The sequence below is a fragment of the Brassica napus genome, chromosome C3 (genome assembly GCF_020379485.1).
Source record: "Brassica napus cultivar Da-Ae chromosome C3, Da-Ae, whole genome shotgun sequence".
Classification (NCBI taxonomy): Eukaryota; Viridiplantae; Streptophyta; class Magnoliopsida; order Brassicales; family Brassicaceae; genus Brassica; species Brassica napus.
Window position 1 is genome coordinate 60,777,166 of NC_063446.1, and position 17,501 is coordinate 60,794,666.

The following is a 17,501-nucleotide window of genomic DNA, read 5'->3' on the forward strand; positions in this document are numbered from 1 at the left end:
TTTTTATATTTTATATATTTTTTTAATTTTTAATAATGTTATTACAGCAATTATTATCCGCAATTATAAGTTATATAATTGCATAACTAATAAATGCTATCAAACTAATATTTTAAAATTGCATACAGAAAAACGCTATCTAAAGTGCCTAAGAAAAGATTGTGGGGGAAGATACAGCGTTCGCCATAACGCTGCACTATCTTGTAATAGCGTTTTCCTCATGCTATATATGAAACGTTTTCTTGTAGTGCGAAACTTCATAAAACCATCTAACACCCGTCATTACCGAGTATCTAGAAAGACACTGCATTTGGTTTAATGAGACCAATTGCAGCATGTGTTGTGAAGAGTACAGATAACAACGTGTTTCCAAAGAAACCATAAAGACCTGTTAACTTATGAGATCCTGCAACACATAACTTACCCCATTGATCACCAAACCATAAAAAATTCTTCCCCAAATAAACCATTTCACAATAGAAGCAAACACCAAGTAAACCAGTTTTATTCCAACCAGCCTTAAGACAACAACTTGCAATGAAACAAAAGCCAACATATTGGCAGTAAAACCCCCAGGAGAAACATAAATAGATGCTCAAAGAGCTTATTAAACGATAAAAAAGAAAGACAAGATCTTTCGATTCCGTTTTAATGAGAATCGTACCATCAAGATCGAGTCATTGAAAGAAGATTGAAGAAAACTCTCCAATCCGGAATAAAACCAAAGATTTCTCTGATTCTATTTGCCTTGACCACCTAGACTTTCCAAATTTCCTGAAGTGTCTTCGGAGATCCAAAACATCCTTTATTGAAAAACCTTCCTTTTGCTTCCGTTCGCCAATTTCGGATCCGATTCCATCATAATAATGAAGATCTACTCTTCCTTTATCCCCTGAGACCATTTGCTCCCCAGGATCCCATCCTTGTCGAAACATCGTAACCCTAATTTTTCGCCATCGCCGTCGCCCAAAGAGAGAGAATTTTTATTAATCAAAAAGATTAAGTGGTTGTACTATGACTTCTTAATCGCACAAGTAATAAAAGGGCAATATACTGATCGGAGAGGACGTCCACGTCGGACAATAAAATCTACCAATCAGGAGATTCCTTTTTGACACGTCATCTCGGCTGGGGGTTGTTGGGCTTCGATTTTTTTTTTTAAAAAAGACAGAATGTTAATGTTGTTGGCCCAGTAAGCCCATCTCCGTTGTTTGGCTTCTTCTTCACGCCGTTCGCGATCTGAGAGGCGAGAGATTCGACGTTTCCCTTTCTCTTTTCTCCAGATCCCGTTTTGCTAGATCTAATCGTGAGACCCTTTGCTTTTCTTCTCTTCGTTTCCGTTTAACGATCTGATCCACGATCAATCAATACGTTCCCCATATCCTTTCTCCATTTAATCTGATTTATGGATTCTCTCATCCTTTCGCGTTCTGATTTCATTTATAAAACTTTTACTCCGAGTTTTATTTCGATCAAACTTGGATATCGCGATGAGTTCGAACGGAAAATTCACGTTGTCCGGTGATCCAAATTCGAAGAAACAAAGAGGCGTTGGGGCTGACTCCTTTCCCGGAACGAACAGGTCCATCGGCAAACACGGTGGCTCTTCCGGTCTCTCGATCGGCGATCCCCATTCAAAGAAATCCAAAGGCGATGTGTCAGTCTCCTCTCCCGGTCTGAACAAACCCATCAGCACGACGGGTGACTCTCCCGGCGTCCCCACCGGCGTATCTAACTCGAAGAAACCTAATGGTAAGTGAACCCGTGTCTTTCGTTATCTTATTATAAAATCTGAGGCTTTGTGTTTTCTCAGACAATGAGTACGATCATATTTATTCTGCAGGTCCGATAGTTGAAAGGACGAAGACAGGTGTATCCTCCGGCGTTAGGGGCAAAGCCGCTGTCTCCTCTCACATGCAACACATTCCTCAAAGAATCCACCAACTTCAGGAAGGGATTTCAGTGCACCCTATCACGGTATGTATAAGAAATGTTTGGTGATGTTAGGAGTTTTCAAGGCTCCTAATCAAATGTTGTAGTATAAAAGATTGTCGAACAATTCCTAGGTGATTCTAAAGCAAAGGGAATGCAAGTTCATGCTTAAGCTAAGTGAAATCCGGTTTTAAAGATGGTATGAACTAAGAACTAATAAGCTAATGCAATAAAGTAATGATCTTTCTTTCTCAATATGAAGCAAGAGAACTCATGGGGCTAGACATCTGATCTTGGGTGATATAGATCCAATCTAGAGGTGGCAGACTATCAATCAAACACTTTCCTTATGCCTAGACACTAAGCTAAACAAGCTCTATCTCTAGATGAATGTTCTTTTGGTAAAGCAACTCAAGCATCTAATCTATTAGGTTGAATGTTACTTAAGCAAACATGGAGAACAAGTCTAATAGAAATCTTAACTCCTTTAGCAACTAATCTCTTAGGTAAAGCAAGTTAAAAGCATTGAAGAGTTGGTTAACGCATTTCATCATACACCTTGTGGGCAGGAAATGCCTAGAGATCTATTTTATTATGATCAAGACTAAAATAGCATTGAGAACCCTTAACAAGCATGGAAACAAGGAGATCTAACACTAAACACCCTAGATCTTCTCTAATCACCCTTAATCACCCTAGCCCATGAATCCAAGATTAGTCTACTCACTAATAGACATGAATAACCCCAAAACCATGGATGATTCAAGGTTAAACATGATTAGAGAGCAAGATAATCAAACAAAAATAAGAAATTATGATCAAAATTAGGTCTTTTACCCAAAAGTGGCTTTTGATAAGATAGATAACAAGATAAGTCCTAATTTTAGGTTAATAGAGTATTTATAGGACTCCTAAAAACCTAGTGGGCTTAAAAAACAAGTCTGAGAAGCTCCAGCAAAACATGAAAAATCGACCAAATATAGATCTTGCGCGCGGGTTCGTGACCCCGCTCCAGTGGGTCGCTCCAGCTTCACAGCGGGTTCGCCACCTCATTCCGAGAGTCGCTCTTGCTTCCTTCGCACTTCATGGATTTAGCGCGCGATGTACCCACCTCGCTCCGTCTTGGTCGCTCCGGTTCTCGAAAGTTGTCGACGGGATGTTGGGCCCATAGCGGGTACGCTACATCACTCCACAAGGTCGCTCCAGGTCACAGCGGCTACTTGACCCCGCTGCACTTGCCCGCTCCAGATCATGCTCGTATCGCGATGAAATGCCGAGCGGGTTGATGATGTCGTTGCGAGAGGTCCCTCCAGGTTAGAGCGGGTTGCTCACCTCGCTCCAGTAGGTCGCTCCAGCTCCTCTACTCGCCCAATGATCATTTTCTACTTCTTTTTGAATCACAATGCTCCCAAACATCTCCAATCACTCCATAAAACTCTTCAACACCTAATAAAGAAAATGCATGCAATATGGACTCTAAAGATGCCTAATTCCTAATCTATATGATCAGAATGTACAAGATATGAAGGCTAAAAACATGTAAATATGCAAGATATCATTTGGGACATCAGAAAACACCAAACAGATAATACTCAAATTTACATTGGCTTCATGTGCTACGACCACCACGTAAGCCTTTTATTAAAACCTTAACATATACATATATATGTATTTTCCAACCCAACATATTTGGTTTAAACTACTCACTATTTACTTAATTGGTTCGGCACAACAAAATTTGTTCACATTCAGGGACAACTATTAGAAGGTCGGCTCATCGGAAACATTCAGCCAAATGACCCAAAAAATTTAACCGAGGGAGATATATATGAATTTTCAGGATTTTCTGTCATACATAATTCACGACATCGAAAACTCACCCAACTGCCGTATTACATTCAGATCGACCAAAAGACAATAACATCGAAAGTTACAGACATCGGTCCGATATTTCCAGTTCACAATTTCTCTCCTCAGAATTACAAAAATCTATTGTGCTTAGCCACTACACACACCTACTTATCAGGTAAGTAAGTCAGCTCAATATCAATTCAACAAACATCGATGTTTATTCTAACTCAAAATCAATGTGCAGATGTCGTCGGGCAGATACTCATAATACAAAAAAGAAATTTGTACCACCCAAAAATCAATATTGATGCCACGATTGGTCTACGGCTGAACAGGTAAGTCTAACACAATAGGTAAAAACAAAATCATAATTCTCTTCATACATACACCTCTATCTCAGGTCGACAATGGTTAAACTCATACTATGCGACAAGCAAGCAGCAAATTTTAGCATCCTACAAAGCAAGAAGAATAGGAAATTTAAAGTTGTCATCATCACAAGCATAATTCCTAAACTATTCCAAGGTAAATAATTTTTTTAAACACATCAAAAAATAATACATATCTAAATTTTTTTTATCAACATAACAATAATATCCAATATTTTCCAGGCAAACTACTACTCAGTTCATCACTAGCAACAAATTTCTACTTCAACAAATCAATTGATTACTTAAAAGCATTTCAAAAGGCGAATAAGAGATCATGCAAAAGCATGCAGCAAAGAGTGACTTTAATTCATGCATCATTCAGATTATTATCTCTTTCCCACACAACTTGATACCTAGGTTTATTTACTTTTTAAATAATTTTATCATTGTTTTTTTTAAATCTCTACTTTTCTATAAAATCTAAAACTCAACTTTTGTCTTTCAAACTTTGCTAAGCAATTTAAATATATAGAGAATAAATTAAAAAGACATAATCCGCGCGTAGCGCGGATAAAGGATCTAGTAGTAGATAGAAAAATAGGAACTTAAAATTAATAGATTAGATTTAAAAAAAAATTTAAGACATTATATTCAAAATGGGCGATAAGGATATACAAAAACATTAAGAGACTAAACCCACACATTGGAAAAAGTTAAGGGACTCAAAAATTGAAAACAAAGTAGCGGAGAATGGGAAGCTCGTCGAAGGAAGAAACGGAGACACAGCCAGTGGTGGCGCATCGCCTTCCAACGACGGCAGACTCCTCTCCGAAGGCGAGCGTGTTCGCGTCTACGGAGCCAAGACAAACAAACTCTCTCTCTCTCTCTCTCTCTCTCTCTCTCTCTCTCTCTCTCTCTCTATCTCGAGCCTTTCTCCGTGTTCCGTAGGATGTTGGCATAATTTGAATTCTGGAGATCATCACGCTCATGTTGGTTTAGCATTCTCTGTATTGGTTTGGTGATCGAAGCTAAGAAGATATTGTCCAAGTACCTTGAACTCAAAGGCCCTGTTCGTTTGTACATCTGGAAGATGCATCCAGATGGTCCATCTAGATGTCTTATCCAGATGCTCCATCTGAGTGTTGTTCGTTTCTTCATTTCGTCCATGCATCTAGATGAATCATCTGAATGCAACTATGTTCGTTTGCTTTTCATTTTTAACTTCCATCTACATCCAGGTGGACTTGTTAACAAAATGATTAAAATATAATTTTTTACGTTTCAGCGGAAAAATAGCATTTTAACGGTTTTGGTGGAAAATATTTTTGCGGTTTTTGAGGAAAAATGTGTTTTTGGCGAAAAAAATGCATTTTTGTTGTTTTGGCAGGAAAATACGTTTTTATGGGTTTGGCGGAAAAATACGTTTTGCGGTTTGGATGGAAAAAGTGTGTTTTCCGGTTTTGCCGGGAAAAGTTTTTTTCCACGATTTTGGCGGGAAAGTTTTTTTCGCGATTTTGGCAGGAAATGTTTTTTTCGCGATTTTGGCGGGAAAATTTTTTTCGCTATTTTGGCGAGAAAAGCATTTTTGCGGTTTAGACGAGAAAATACATTTTTTCCGGTTTTGGGTGGGAAAATGCATTTTTCCGATTTTGGCGAGAAAATGTGTTTTCAAGTTTTGGCGGAAAATGTGTTTTCCAGTTTTGGCGGAAAATGCGTTTTCCGGTTTTGGCGGGAAAATTCAGTTTTCCGGTTTTGGCAGGAAAATTCAGTTTTCCGGTTTTGGCGGGAAAATTGTGTTTTCCGGTTTTGGCGGGAAAATACGTTTTTCCGGTTTTGGCGAGAAAATTCAGTTTTCCGGTTTTGGCGGGAAAATGCGTTTTTCCGGGGCGGGAAAATGCGTTTTTCCGGGGCGGGAAAATGCGTTTTCCGGTTTTGGCGGGAAAATTCCGTTTTCCAGTTTTAGCGGAAAAATTGTGTTTTCTAGTTTTGGCGAGAAAATGCATTTTTCCGATTTTGGCCGGAAAATTGCGTTTTTCCGGTTTTGGCGAGAAAATTACGTTTTTCCGGTTTTGGCGAGAAAATGCTTTTTGCGGTTTTTGCCGGAAAATGTTTTTTGGAGTTTGGCGGGAAAATGTGTTTTTTGGGTTTTGGCGAGAAAATGCGTTTTTTTTTGTTTTGAAGGGAAATGCGATTTTTCGGTTTTGGTCGAAAAGTACGGTTTTACTGGTTTGGCCGAAAAATGTGTTTTTATGGAAATGTGTGTTTTACGTTTTTTGCGGAAAACGCATCTTGCGGTTTTGGCGGGAAAGTGTGTTTTTCAGTTTTTGCGAGAAAATTCATTTTTTGGTTATAGCAGAAAAATGTATATGCAAAAAATAGAATTTAGGGTTTGAAAATAATATTTTGATTTTAAAATGTCATTTTTGTCATTTATCATTTTGGACTGAACTAGATGCATCTGCATCCAGATGCACCATCAAGACTCACCTTCATTTGGGTGAGAATTTGAGATGAGTTTTTAAAAATTTAGCTGGGTGATCCATCTGGACATCTGGATGTAGCATTATAATTATAATGCACAAAACGAACATCGATTTGCATCTCCATCTGGGTGAGCAAACGAACAGGGCCAAAACCAAGAAGGATGGACTGTGAGTCCTGCATTCAACCAAAGAGTGTTGATTAATGCAATTTTATTATCTTCAGAATTCACATGAAGCAAAATTGTGTATTGTACAGGATAACTGATTCGGTCGGTGAAATCTTGCAAGGAATAAGGTGTTACTTCGACAAGGCATTACCTGTGCTGCTCTTATACAAGGACAATACCAAGAAGCGATCGTGGATGATGTTTCACCTTCAACTGTTTATGGCGCCGAGCATTTGCTTCGTCTCTTTGGTAAAATCTCAGTAAGTTCTTATTCAAACAGTGAAGACGTTTTATGATCTGAATCTCCTTTTTTCACCCTTGCAGTGAAATTGCCCGATCTGTTTTCATATGTAAACATGGAAGAAGAAACATGGAGTCGCATGCAACAAACACTATTAAGACTTCATCAAGTATCTAATTTAATCTCCTCTCCCTTCTCTTACCATTTCGGTCGAACGGTTAAATTTACAATTACTCTTAAACCTTTTACAGGTTCATTCAGAAGAATTTTAGAATTTCGTAATTTTCTGATGAATTCATAATTGTAAGTTTACAATTGTTGTAGCTGAATATGAAAGTTTTGACGTTTGCTTCAATGTTATAAATCATAAAATCATAATTATCGAGCCTGCACATTAGGTAACTTGCTCTTTTGTGTGCTCTTTTGTTTGTCTAATTATTGCAGAAGCATGTGAAACTAGCTGTATGTAATATGTATGATCTTGCTTCCTTTTAATTTTTAAATTACGAGAGATCATATGATTACAAAACATTTTTGATTTGCTTCCGCCTCTCTAACCATTGCTGCCTTGGCTCTATACATGACTCACTTATGAGTCATCATCACTCTACTCGATCTTCCCAATATCTATTTGGTTCACTATAAACTCTCTAAACCCGACACGACGGCTGTTTACGCTTTGCGGCATACACGAACCGCCGCCGCCGCCGATGTTCCCACGCTGTAAATCCGCCATGTAACTCCTCACCTCCGTCCTAATCATCTCCTGCACCACCGTCATGAACTCACCACCAAATCCTGATATCCCTTGCCCTTCTTCTACCTCTTCCTTTCTAACCGGAAATAGCTCCGCCGTGTAACCACCGTCAATAACCGTATCCTCGTTTAGTTGAGTTGACTCATTGACTCTAACCGTTTCCGTCTCACAACGGTTATTCCAAGGGGGAGACAAACTTAGATACGTCGGCGGATCTTCACCGGACGATGACGCCGTCATCTCATTCACAGCACCAGATCTAAACACGTGTGGACCACCACCAGATTGCTCGCTGACGTCAGATCCAGAAGGACTTCTGGGGCTCATATACATCTCAGTAGACACACCACCACCACTCGCCGTACGCTTCAACGGTTGCTCTTCTCCAAAATTACCGTCATGCCCATCAGATGTAACTGCGCTGCATTTTCGCTTGAGCGTCGAGTTCCAATGGTTCTTGATTGCGTTGTCGGTTCTTCCACTGAGGAGACGAGAGATCGTTGCCCACTTGTTACCAAAACGAGCGTGCGCTCGAACAATCGTCTCGTCTTCTTCCGGCGAAAAGGCACGGTGCTCAACCTCCGGAGATAGCTGGTTACACCACCGGAGACGGCAAGATTTGCCGGAGCGTCCAGGGATAGATTTGCTGATCAAAGACCAGTTTCTTGGACCGTGCTTCTGCACCAGACTCTGTAATAGTTCGTCTTCTTCTGGACTCCATGGACCTTTAATCCGCTCCATGTTCTTTCGGACCGAACTTGACATCGTTGGATCTTTTGTTGTGTTCTGCTTTTTGGTCGTTATAAGAGTTTTTGTTTTGTTGGGACAAAAGGTTTTAAGAGAGGATAAGAGCAAGCAAGAGAGAGTATTTATACGAGAAGGGAGTGGCGAAGGGGTTACCGCTTCAACGGGTAATCTTTCATACTCGATAAAACATAAAAGAAAATTATTAAAGTAGTTAAAACTTAAAACTATCCAGTTTGTAATTTTTGAATATTCCTTTAACTGCATAAAAAATCTAATTTATTGTAATTTATTTGTAGAAAACAAAGAAAACCGTTTTGTCTATAAATACAGAACTATATCAACGGATAAATATGATCGTTACTAACCTACTCGTTACGTCTTGACTAATTCAGTCAAAATTTTGATGAAATTAACTAATTTAACGCAAAAGAATAACTAATTTAACGCTTGCTTAGTTAATTTGTTAGGCAAGTTACTTAATGTATTATATAATAAATTTCATCAATCAAATTTTGAAATTGAAAGTAAGATTTTTGTTTCAAAATAAGTGTCGTTTTATAATTTCAATGCAATTTTTTTTTTGACATCAATGCAAAATTTATTGATTTTATATTTTAATCTATTTTTTAATTAGTTGAAATGTGGTTAAGTGTATTGGTAATGATGTTTTTATCTAGTAAATATACAAAATTAAATATTTTATTAATCTGTGTACCGAAGTCTAAAACGACAATTAATCTGAAACGGAGGGAATAAAAAAAAATCAAACATTGTTTTTTGTAGCAGGATTGTACTCATTCCGTTTCCAAATATAAGTAGTTTACATATTTCAATGCATCTTTTCATTTATTGGATATTGTGTGACCAATGATATAATGTTAGTTTTTTTATAATTGGTTGAATTAATTGATTAAATGATAGTATATTTTTTTTAAATTACAATTTTTAAAATATTTGTGTTTCTAAGCAAAACTAATTAAAATTAGAAACGAAACTAGTAACAGACATTTTAGAAAACGTCCGCGATTGAAAAGTGCATTGGTCTGAACAGCGCCTGTGTGAGGTTAATATCGAGCTTTGAGAGCAGAGAATCTTGCAGGAAAAACGGTTGGGAACTTGGGATACAGCTGTATATCAACACGTGTCAAGTAAGTATATGTACTTTGAGTTTGAGATTTGCTTTGTATTCATAACTTCAGAGATTAGTTTCTATAAAGAGTACGCTCGTACTGGAGCGTCTCTTCCACTCTCTGTTTTACAGGTGGAATTGTTTCTACCCAATCATTTCGTTTTCATAAAGTAAAGTTGTGAAACTCACACATTCGTTAACTTTTACGTTTATCCTTTTCATGTCTTTTAGTTTGTGAGCTTTGATGAATAAGTAAATTAAATTAACAAAATTCTGAAAATAATGGCATTTTATTTGAAACTCTGAATCTTCAGTTTGTATTTTTTTTTTTGTCACCTGGCTAAATTATAGATAAGAAACCATGATACAAGACCAACAGACGCGGGCATGTCCGTGATTAGCTAAGCCGACAGGCAACAGGATGTCTCCGTAGACCCACACGGGCAGCAGAAGCCCAAACATGGTACAAGGCAATGCAAATACAACCAAACTTTAAGCTTAGAGCACCATTAACCCTAGCACCCCATTTGGGATGCTTAATTTTTTTTTTTTTTTTTATAGTTTTTTTCTGATTTAAAAAAAAAACAAATTAAAAATGAACCAATCGCGGACCGTCATGTATCAGTGAGGCCCGCGAAACAGTGCTAGCACCGGTGCTTAATTAAGCACATGTGCTTAGTTTGTGTGGACCCTACCTATTATTATATTAATTTTTTGCTTAGCACCTCCCTCTAAGCATCTCTATTAATCCTGCTCTTAGTAACTAGGTTCCGAAACCACTAGCTTGAAAATTGGTAGAAATATTAAATATAGGAAATGAGAATATGCTGGCAAACACATATTGCTTTTGCAAAACAAAACAAAAGAGACTATATACAGTCAATAAAAAGTAGTTTGTTATGTTTTGCTTTCAAACTAAAGTGATGTGATGTGTTTTCTATCTTTTTATACTGCTTGTTGCATGTCACTGTCTTGTGTGTGTTGATATGTGTGGTTACAATAATGCACGTTGGACAGTCCAGTATCAAAATTTTGCTTAACTTCTACATTGTGTTGATGAATAAAAGATAAACAGTGACACACTAGAAACCAAGTTCCTGGTACATGCAACGGGTAATAGTTTTTTTTTAAAGTATAATAGTTTTACATTATAATGTGCGTGTGTAAGCAAACTGTTCAGGATGTGTTAACTTTTTTTCACAAAAGTGCAATTGGCAGAAAAAGGTTAAAAACCTATAGAACTGATATATATTGCACTAAACATAGATGATAGATGACATTCTGGAGCCAAAAATTACTAAAGAAGGTTAATTATATGAGATAATGATACAGAGAAGATAAAATGAAGATAAGGATGAAGTTTAGGGGTGTTTCAAAAAGAAAAAAAGGATGAAGTTCAGGGTTAGGTATGTGGCTTTAGTTCGATTCGGTGACTTTTCGACTGAGGAAGCCAGCCTGTATGCCATTATTAGTTTGATACTTATATTTTTGGATATTCTCTCGATCTTAACATAAATAAATTAAAAAATGCTTAAAAGATACAGTTGCTGATGTGGCGCAAAACGACAAGATAGATCGCGGGGTGATCGTTACCACTTTAAATTCGTACTTCCTCAAATTTATTTCAAAATAAATATCGTTTTAGAGTTTCAATGCAAAATTTATTAATAAAATTCTTCACTTTATTTTTCTATTAGTTAAAATATAGTTAGATGTATAGATAATTGTGTTTTTTATTTTGTAAATATACAAAATCATATGTTTTCTTAATTAACCATAACTAAAATGAAATTGAGGGATATGATATTTTATGGGTTTTTTCTTCATCTTTTATGGTTTTATAATTTGAAAGTCCCGAAGAAAGAAAAACAAACAGGCTGTACTCTGCCTTCCTTTAACGGCCACTCCCTCACCTGCCGGTCACTCTTTCTTTTTTTTTTTCTTTTTTTTTTGTCTAACACCTTCTTTTTGATTAACTTGTCAACACCTTCTTTCTTTCCTTTGTTCGACACTTTCAATTAATTAGTTCACTAATTAGTTAATTAGCATTCCTTTAAAAGCTGTGATGGAAATAAAACACTTTGGTTTGGTGATTGATCAAGAAACTCTGTTTAAAGCTTATATATATTGTTGTAAAAAACGAAGTTTAAGGCTAATTGTGCTGGTATATGGATTAATCGAGAACATAGTTAAACTCGGTTAGGCTGATTGCTAAACGGCTAAACCATGTTTATCTCTAACCTAGTGATTTATGAAAATTTGGATGTAACATCTTTGACTACGTAAGTAATAATATCACTGCGTACGTACGTAATTTTATACTATCTTCACCTATCATTGTCTCAAGCAACTTGATCACAGTAACGCACCAGTTACGTTTGAACCGCGGTGATTACACGAATCGAATCCAAATACTCAAGTGATTAAAACTGGGATCTGTCAAGTGCGAGGCAATGCTAACACACTAATACAGCCGTGCACTGCATAACACGAGGCACATCCTCAGAGTCCAAGAGCAACCACATCTCTGGGACATTTATGCAAGTCCTAAGATTTTTTTATTAATATTTGTAGGGATTTTCTTGTGGGACTTTTATGAAATTTGTGATTATTGGTAAGACTTTAGGTTGGTCCTTAGGTTAATTATTTTATTTTAAATAAGCAGAATTATAAAATATAAGAAAAATCATATAAGTAGTTTAAAATTGGATAACTAATAAGAAAAACAAATTTATTTATTTAATAGAAAATTAGAAACATTTTATTACATTCCATTTATTAAAAAAAAGACTTACTTAAAAGCAAACACACATTTTATTCATTTAAAAGAAATAAAAATATTACATATTATTATTTTGAAAATGTCCGAATTTATCTCATATATGTTCAATCAAATCTTTTTTTAATTGTTGATGGGTATGTGAATCCTGAACTTCTTTCCGACGACCAATTGCATTCCCGGCCTTTGTAGGCCTTTTAGGGTAAACGTAAACTCCTCATCTTGAAATTCCTCAATAGTGTCTGAATATCGTTCATCTTCAACAATCATATTATGGAGTATGATACATGTCTTCATAATATTTCCTATTTTTTCTTTGTCCCATAACTTAGATGGATTTTTGACAACTGCAAATCTTGCTTGTAGGACTCCGAAGGCACGCTCAACATCTTTTCGAACTGACTCTTGGTATGTAGCAAACAATGACTGCTTTTCGGTTTGTGGTAGTCGGATTGACAGAATAAAAGTCGCCCATTTCGGATATATACCATCTGTTAGGTAATATGCGAGATGGTACTCCGTTCCGTTGACATAATAGTTAACTTGTGGGGCGACCCCGTTAATAATGTCATCAAAAACAGGTGATCGATCAAGAATATTGAGATCGTTCATAGTACCTGGAGCTCCAAAAAAAGCGTGCCAAATCCAGAGGTCTTTTGAAGCAACAGCCTCCAACACAATTGTTGGTTTTCCGGTTCCCCGTGAATACATTTCTTTCCAAGCGGTGGGACAATTCTTCCACTCCCAATGCATACAGTCGATGCTTCCAATCATTCCCGGGAATCCACGGTCATCTCCATTATGTAGTAGTCTTTCCAGATCCTCCGGTGTGGGATGTCATAGGTATTCATCGCCAAACAAGGTGATAATTCCGGCGGTAAAATTGTGCAAACATTTTCTAGCCGTTGTTTCAGCAAGACGGATATATTCGTCTTGCTGATCGGCCGCACCACCGTATGCCAATTGGCGAATAGCTGCAGTACATTTTTGCAGAGGTGAGATACTTGTCCGTCCGGTTGCATCTTCTGTTAGTCGAAAATACGGTATTTCTGTAGAGAGACGATGCACAATACCCATGAACAAAGATTTGTTCATTCTAAACCGGCGCCGGAATAAACGGGTTGAATATGTTGGATTCTCGGAAAAATAATCAATCCAAAGCCTTCTATGCCCTTCTTCTCGGTCTCTCTCTATAAAAATTCTTTTTTTTCTCTCTTTTGGTTCTGGAAAAGGATCATTAAATCCTAAAAACTCAGCAGCCATTGAATCAAATTCATCATCATCACTCTCATTGTGGTAATGATAATGCGAAGATGAAGCCATTCCAATGTTTTAAAAGATGAGAAGAAATTGTCAAAGAGAGGAGAAGTTGTGAAAATTTTTGTGTAACAATGTCTTATATTTATAGAAGTGTGTCTACCTTGTGATACTAGTCTTTGTACGACAAGTGAGGAGATGTATTTTGGAAAGTTTGTCACGAGAAGTGTATCTTGTGAATGCGTCTTCCAAAATTATTAGCATCTTGTGAAGTGTATTTTGGATATATGGTCACGAGAAGTGTATCTTGTGATACTAGTCTTTTACGCTCTCGTGTTAGTAGCCTCTTGTCTTGTTATGTAAAATTATTAACATCTCGTGGTTGTTACAAAATATTACACAAGTCATTAAAAAATATTGCACAAGTCATTACAAGTCTCCATAATTCATTAAACAACATAACATTTCCGAGAGAGATAAGACCATATCCTAGTCTCCAAAATCATTAAACTGCATTACATATCCTAATACAAAGATCGCGAATCACTTAAAACAGATCACCACACCTAAGAAAACTAACACAGTGATCAGTAGGCCAACAAATAGTTCAAAACCAATGAGGTAACTTGATCTCTTCTTTCCTAACTCACAGACAAGGTTCTCAAGCCTAACCAATTTCTGCTCAGTCTCAAAGTCACTAAACAAGGTTAGATTGTCTACCTTTTCATTGAGTTGAAGTACATGTCTATCCCTTGCCCTCATCTCCTCCATCATGGCGACATCCCACCACTTCCATACATGGCATTCTGCATCGTCAGCTTGGTCACAAGTGAAGTAAAGTCTTCCTCTATCGTTAAGAGTCTTCGAAGTTGCTAGTTTTGGAGCGCCACCACAGTAGCAGGTCTGCGGAAATCCGAACTCAACTTCGGGTTGAGGTGGGTATTGAGGCGGCTCTTGGTCCCGACGGATGAGCTCTTCTTGGTCCCGACGGATGAGCTCTTCTGTAGAGCTGTATCCACAGTCTGATGAATCCCCACAATAATCCTCTGAAAGAGATGGCTGGCTGTAGTTATATCGTCCCATTTCCTGAAATAAACACACCAAATTCTAATTAAAACAGAAACTTTGATTCATGGTAAAACAGAAATAAACACAACAAATTTTTAATTAAAACAGAAACATAGCAAACACAGAAACAGAAACACATAAGAATTTAAATAAAAACAGCAACTTTCATTCATTAGATAGAAGGATACATCGTACTCACATAGAAAACAGAGACATTTAGACTTATTTCTAGCAAAGAAACATGGAAACAGTTGATTCAAAGAAACAAAGAAACATGGGAACTTAGATCTTAACAAGCTAATCCTTAGAAATACATCGCCAATAGCTTATTCTTGACAACTTCTTCAGCCTCAGTAAGTGGTTGATTCTTGGCTAGAAGTGTGTCAAGAATCGCAAGCTTTGTTAGTCTCTCCTTCATCAAGAGATCATCCTTCTTCATCTCCCAAACGGTCTGACACTCCTCCATAGACCTCACTGGCGCGGTATTCTTCCTTTTAGCTTTCGCCGCCTTGATACCTTCAGGACGGACCTCAGGATCACCTACGGGGCAGCTTGAAGCTTGGGAGCATGTCTCTTTTCGCTTTGAATTCCCACTAGGCTTAGGAGTGTTAAGGCTGAGCCATTTCTGCTCATACCTCAACACACACCAAGCATGGTCAAGCGTGAATTTTGTCTTCTGATAGGCGAAGTAGATGTCTTTGGCGAGCTTGAGAAGATCATTGTCATTCTGACCAGAACTCATCTGTCTCTCAGCTGCCGCGTATGCAGCACATAATTTGTTCGTGTAGTCATTGATTTTGTTCCACCTCTGCTTACAATGGAGATGCTCTCGTGATTCACCACTCGCTTTAGCATGGGGACTTGACGCATAGAACTCACCAACTCGTTTCCAGAAAGTCCCTGATTTTTGATCAACTCCAACTACAGCATCCTTGGATGTGTTTAGCCACCCACTTATTAACACCTCATCATCGGCTGGAGTCCAGTTCTTTCGCTCCCTAGAGGCAACTGGTGGGTTTTCGGGTGCAACTAGAGCCTGCGGTGGTTGTGAACTAAAAGCTGGGATGTCTGATGCTCCAAACTGATGAGGAGAACCATAACTTTCATAAGGAAAGGTCTGGCTGTTAAGAAAGCCGACGAAACTAGGACGAGGCTGACTAAATGGATTCAATGGATCACTTGAATCCATTGAGATTATACAAGATAGAAGAGAGGAAGAGAGGTTGTTGCGTTTCAATAAGTGAAAGATTGATGTGTTTTAATACGTGAAAAGTGAGGATGTAATAAGTAACCTTTTTAAAGACTTAACCACAAACTACCAGGGTCTAATCAGAACTTATTACAGTAATAACAACAAAGCTCAACTTTAAGCTTTATCTTAACCGAACGAGAACAACAACAAACGAAACTATAAAGAAGACAGAAGACAGAAAACAACGAAACTATAGTAAACTTGTTTTCCAACTACTTCCCGTTACACTCATCAAACCAAGCAAACATATCTCCACGCTATCTTAAACATTCTTACACAAAATCACAAACACAGTACGGTATCTTACACAAAATCACAAACACAGTAAGCTATCTTAAAGTTTTCACAGTACGCTATCTTAAATGTCCACACCAACTAAAACAATTACGTTTAAGTCATAAAAAAGATAGAAGAAATCAACTCAATGAAAACTTCTACTCTATAGGTGAAGAAAAACAAAGACTTGTCCGGTAACCAACTCTTTCAAACTACTAATCAAGTGTATGAAACAAAGAAATAACAACTTATGTAAACTACTCATCAACTTATGTAAACTACTCATCAAAGAAATAATCAACTCAATGAGGCACAGACTAATCAATAAACTACTCATCAAAAAAGAATTCTACTAATCAAACGACTAATCAATTAACTCCCTAATCAACCGATGTAAATTATCAGACATAGCTTCAGTTCTTAACCCATTGGTTCAGTTTAGAACCCTAATCAATTAACCCTAATCAATTAACACTAATCAACCGAGAAAGACAAACCTCGATTCGTTTCGATTCGGAGCACAACTGAGGCGAGATCCGTGTGGAGTGAGCGGGTCAAGACGGTTGTGGTCGAAATCGCCGTCCAGAGAAAGAGAATAGGGAGATGATGAGAAACGGCGCCGGAACTCGAGTTTCCCCTACAAATAAACATGCATAAACTAATCAAATCCAAATACGTCATAAACACAAACCCAGATCGATTATATAGTCTATACAATTCGAAAATCACAAAAGGGAGGTACGGGAAGGAACACGAACCTTCTGGGTGTTCGATTCGTCGGTTTTGGTACTCGATTAAACGAGAAAACAGAGAGGATTGCGACGACTTTCTTTTCTGCCGATATCGCCTTGTCGAGAGAGAGAGAAGAAGGAGACGAAGTGAATGAATCCCGACCAAACTCGACTCTCTCTCTCCTCTTCGGTTTGTCTTTCCCGAGCTGCCACGTACTCCTAAGGACTTTGTTAAAAACTTCTTATTCTGAAAACGTTTGTCCGATTTTACTTTATTTTTCATTTTCTTTTGGGTCAATATTGGGTCGGGACTTGGGTTTAGATACGCCTATATTGGTGCTCTAAGAGAAGTTTCTTGCGAGCTTCCTACTTTTGTCACGCAATTAAAATAATTGTATTTATGATTTAAGTATTCTAAAGCATTATTGAAGAAGGAAAAGGGATAGGATTCGGTCAGACT

At 37.5% G+C, this 17,501-nt stretch overlaps 2 protein-coding genes across 2 annotated transcripts; both read right to left on the reverse strand.

Moving 5' to 3' along the window:
* Positions 1-7,502: 7,502 nt before the first annotated feature.
* On the reverse strand, positions 7,503-8,652 carry LOC106390652 (transcription factor MYB73-like). Its single transcript, XM_013831162.3, has one exon. It carries the CDS (start codon positions 8,565-8,567, stop codon positions 7,653-7,655), a length of 915 nt encoding a protein of 304 aa, XP_013686616.1. The 5' UTR covers positions 8,568-8,652; the 3' UTR covers positions 7,503-7,652.
* A 6,434-nt stretch (positions 8,653-15,086) lies between these two features.
* Positions 15,087-15,971, reverse strand: LOC111205628 (glutathione S-transferase T3-like). Its single transcript, XM_022701739.1, has one exon. It carries the CDS (start codon positions 15,969-15,971, stop codon positions 15,087-15,089), a length of 885 nt encoding a protein of 294 aa, XP_022557460.1.
* Positions 15,972-17,501: the final 1,530 nt, after the last annotated feature.

What these genes read in the sequence shown, in the direction of transcription:
- LOC111205628 (XM_022701739.1), bottom strand. Translation starts at nt 15,971, where the DNA reads ATGGATTCAAGTGATCCATTGAATCCATTTAGTCAGCCTCGTCCTAGT.
- LOC106390652 (XM_013831162.3), bottom strand. Translation starts at nt 8,567, where the DNA reads ATGTCAAGTTCGGTCCGAAAGAACATGGAGCGGATTAAAGGTCCATGG.